This window comes from Gekko japonicus, unplaced genomic scaffold (genome assembly GCF_001447785.1).
Source record: "Gekko japonicus isolate JY-2015 unplaced genomic scaffold, Gekko_japonicus_V1.1 scaffold8348, whole genome shotgun sequence".
NCBI classification, from domain to species: domain Eukaryota; kingdom Metazoa; phylum Chordata; class Lepidosauria; order Squamata; family Gekkonidae; genus Gekko; species Gekko japonicus.
This window is the reverse complement of record NW_015173937.1, coordinates 7,384-10,912: the sequence shown is the minus strand read 5'-3', so window position 1 is coordinate 10,912 and position 3,529 is coordinate 7,384. Positions and strand designations below refer to the sequence as shown.

At 50.1% G+C, this 3,529-nt stretch overlaps 1 protein-coding gene across 1 annotated transcript; it reads left to right on the top strand.

Moving 5' to 3' along the window:
• The first annotated feature begins 274 nt into the window (after positions 1–274).
• LOC107120871 (zinc finger protein RFP-like) lies at positions 275–2,883 on the top strand. The gene is made up of 2 exons (XM_015423637.1): positions 275–724; positions 2,743–2,883. Exons 1-2 carry the CDS (start codon positions 302–304, stop codon positions 2,881–2,883), a joined length of 564 nt encoding a protein of 187 aa, XP_015279123.1. The 5' UTR covers positions 275–301.
• Positions 2,884–3,529: the final 646 nt, after the last annotated feature.

Here is a 3,529-nt window from a genome sequence, read left to right as displayed (position 1 = left end):
GGAGGCTGCCATCCTTGAAACAGGCCAGGGGTCAGGATAACCGGTTTCTACCCACACATCCAGCATTTTGCGAGGTCTGTGGCCCTTCGTGGCCCACGTCCCTCCTCCGGCACCCGTGAAGATACAACTTTTCCAGGAAGCCGCCGATCCCACTCCTTCCCTTCCGCTTCGCCACCGGCTCCCTATCTGAGCTGGCTCGGCACGCCCAGCCCTCCCTGTCTGCCGCCGCCGCCGCCGCCTTGGCTGGGAAAAGGAAACCGAAACTGGGCGCTCCTGCGTGGCGGAGAGGCTGGCTGGCGGCATGGCTGGTGCCGAGAGCGCCTGGGAGAGACTCCGGGCGGAGACGACCTGCCCCGTCTGCCGGGACCTGTTCACGGAGCCGGTGGCGCTGGGCTGCGGGCACCGCTTCTGCCAGGCCTGCCTCGTCCGGTGCTGGGGGGAGTCGCCGGAGGGCGCCGTCTGTCCTCGGTGCCGGGAGGGCGTCCCGCTGGGCTGGCAGGCGGACCGGCAGCTGGCCACCTTCGCGGAGATCGCCCGGCAGTCCCGCCGGCAGCAGGAGAGACGCGAGGCAGGCGTGGGGGGCGTCTTCTGCGGGAAGCACCGGGAGCCCCTGAAGCTCTTCTGCAAGTACGACGGGGCCCCCCTCTGCGTGGTCTGCGGCGTCTCCAGGGAGCACCGAGATCATGCAGTCGTTCCCGCGGAAGAGGCGGCCGAAGACTACAAGGTGGGGGACTCCCCGGGCGGGGGTAGAGGGTGCAGCGCTGAGACCGAAAGGCGGTGGATCGGTGTATCTCCCCGAATGGGATTCCCTTGCTGCTAACACGCGGTCGGGTTGCCGACCTCCAGGTGCAGCCTGGAGATCTCCCGGAATTAGTATCCAGACAGCACAGAGCTGTTCTCCCGGAGGAAATGGCAGTTTTGGAGGCGGTAGGGGTGCCGAGCTCCAGGTAGTGGCTGGAGATCTTCTGGGATTTAGGGTTACCACCCTCCAGGTAGGGTAGCACCTGGAGATCTTCTGTTACAGTTGATCTCCAGACGACTAAGATCAGTTCCCCTGAAGAAAATGGCTTCTGGGGGCGGGTGGGGTCTATGGCATTGTACTCTGCTCCCTACCCTCTCCAAACCCGCCCCCCCAGGCTTCACCCCCCAAATATTCTGGTATTTCCTAACCTAAAGTTGGCAACCCTACGTTCACCTGGAGGAAATGGCCAAATTGGAAGGTGGACTGTTTAGCATTATACCCCATTGAAGACCCTCCCCTCCCCAAACACCCCACTCCTCAGGCTCTACCCTCCAAATCTCCAGGTATTTTCCAGCCTGGAATTGGCAACACCATCTAAGAAGGCCAGTTGGCCTCCTTGCATTGCTTCTGCCACACTCACCCCTCAATCAGAGTTTAAGGGGTTTATCTCAGTAGAACGGTGGCTGTCTTAACAAAACAGGAATCTGATGACTGATTCATCATCACGAAGAGAGTTTTGACTCACGAAAGTGCATACCCTGAAAATTTTGTAGGTCTCTAAAGTGCTACTGGACTCAAATCTAACCGTTTTAACAATACCTACAACTCCCCAGCTGTTACAGCTGTGTTAGCAAGCTTGGTTATGCTACATGGGTCAATCTACATCAAATAGCATAATAACAAAATAAATATTTATTATACGATATGCACAATAGCCAGAATCATAGGATCTGAGTATCAAACAGCATTAGTAGCCAGAACAAGCTTTAAATAAGCTAATCTAACAAAGTTTGAGTTGCAGTGGCACCTTTAAGGCCAACAAAGGTTTATTCACGGTATGAGCTTTCATGTGCAAACACACTTCCTCAGATATCTCAGAAATGTAGTTTCACACAAAAGCTTATACCGTGTATAAAACTTTGTTGGTCTTAAAAGGTGCCACTGGACTCAAACTTTGTTTTGCTGCTTCACACCAACATAGCTACCCCACCTGAATCTATAAGCTAATCTAACTACACATACAAAGTTGATGGACAAGTCAAATGACTCATATAAGACCACCCATGTTTCGGCCTCTAGGGCCTTCCTCAGTGGTCAGTAAAGGATTAAGAATGTGAGCAGCCTGTCAAACCATGTCTCAGTGCGCCCACTATAAGAAGCTGTAGGACAGATGACCTGCATACAGCAAGGTTTATAGTCACATCAGTTGTAAAAAAACCACCCTAGATTCTCATTTAACTCCTGTTGGCACTATAGTTTGAAGTCTTAGGATCCATTCCTTCATCAGTGATACCTTTTTTGCACATGCTGTTTGTAACCTACCATAAATTCACTAGGAGGCCTTAGGCCAATGACCCAACCTCCCACAGTTTCAGTATCGGAAAATAGCCTTGGCATACCTTTCCGGGCTGTTGTAAAGAACTACATGGTATCTGTTCAATGAGTCTCTCATTTTGGATTCAAATCTCTACAAAGGAACCCCAATTTGGTGTAGTGGTTAGGAGCGCGGACTCTAATCTGGGAGAACCGGGTTTGATTCCCCACCACTAAGCTGTGGAGTCTCGTGAGCAAAAATTCTACTTTGCAAGCTACTGGCATTAAAGTTGTAAGCGAACGATTTGGCTACTGCATACATTTGTTTGCTCTGGAGCCACCCTTCCTGAGCGAAGACAAAAATGTGTGAGCCAGGGGCTAAAACACTGTGAGCTAGCCCACACTAACTCATCTTAGAGGGAACACTGTTCCCAATCTCTTCTCTTCTTCTTTTGTTTTCTCTTCAGGAAGAATTTTGTAGCTGCCTTGACATTCTGAGGAAGGGAAAGGAAAAAATCCTGACCTGTGCAGAAGACACAGAACAGAAAAGTGAAGACCTGCTTGTAGGTATCGCTGCTACTGGTTCCCATGCTTTTTGGATCCCCTAATCCTGAAAAAAAAACCAACTGCGTCTTAACTGCAGATGGGTCAGTATCAGTGCAGATTGTTTTTAAATGCTGTTTTAAGGTTTTAATTAACTTTATTGAACCCTGTTCCAGCACTTTAAGGTATTAATCTTAATTGTTAAGATGTTTTATGACTGATTTTAATTGTATTTGTATATGTGTTTTTATGTAAGCCATCCCAAGCCTGCTTTGGCAGGGAGGGCGGGGTACAAATTGAATCAACAAATAAATATTTGTTACTCTGTTTTGTGTTACCGAATGGCCTAACTATTGCTGTGATCCGCCCTGAGCCCGTTTGCGGGGCGGGCCGACCATAAATTTTAAAATTAAAAGGCCACAAGGCGGTCCTGTTCTTCAGGATTGTTTTGAAATACACACATGTAGCTGCCTTATGCCTGGCGTGATGTGGTCCATGGGGTCGTGAAGAGTCAGACTCGACTGTGCGACTGAACAGCAACAAAGCTGCCTTATATTGAATCAAGACAGGTAGCCGCCTTAGTCTGTGTGTAGCAGTAGAAAAGAGCAAAAGTCCAGTGGCACCTTAAAGGCTAACAAAATGCGTGGCAGGGTAGCTTTCGTGAGTCACTGCTCACTTCTTCAGAATATTGAATCAGACGATTGGTCCATC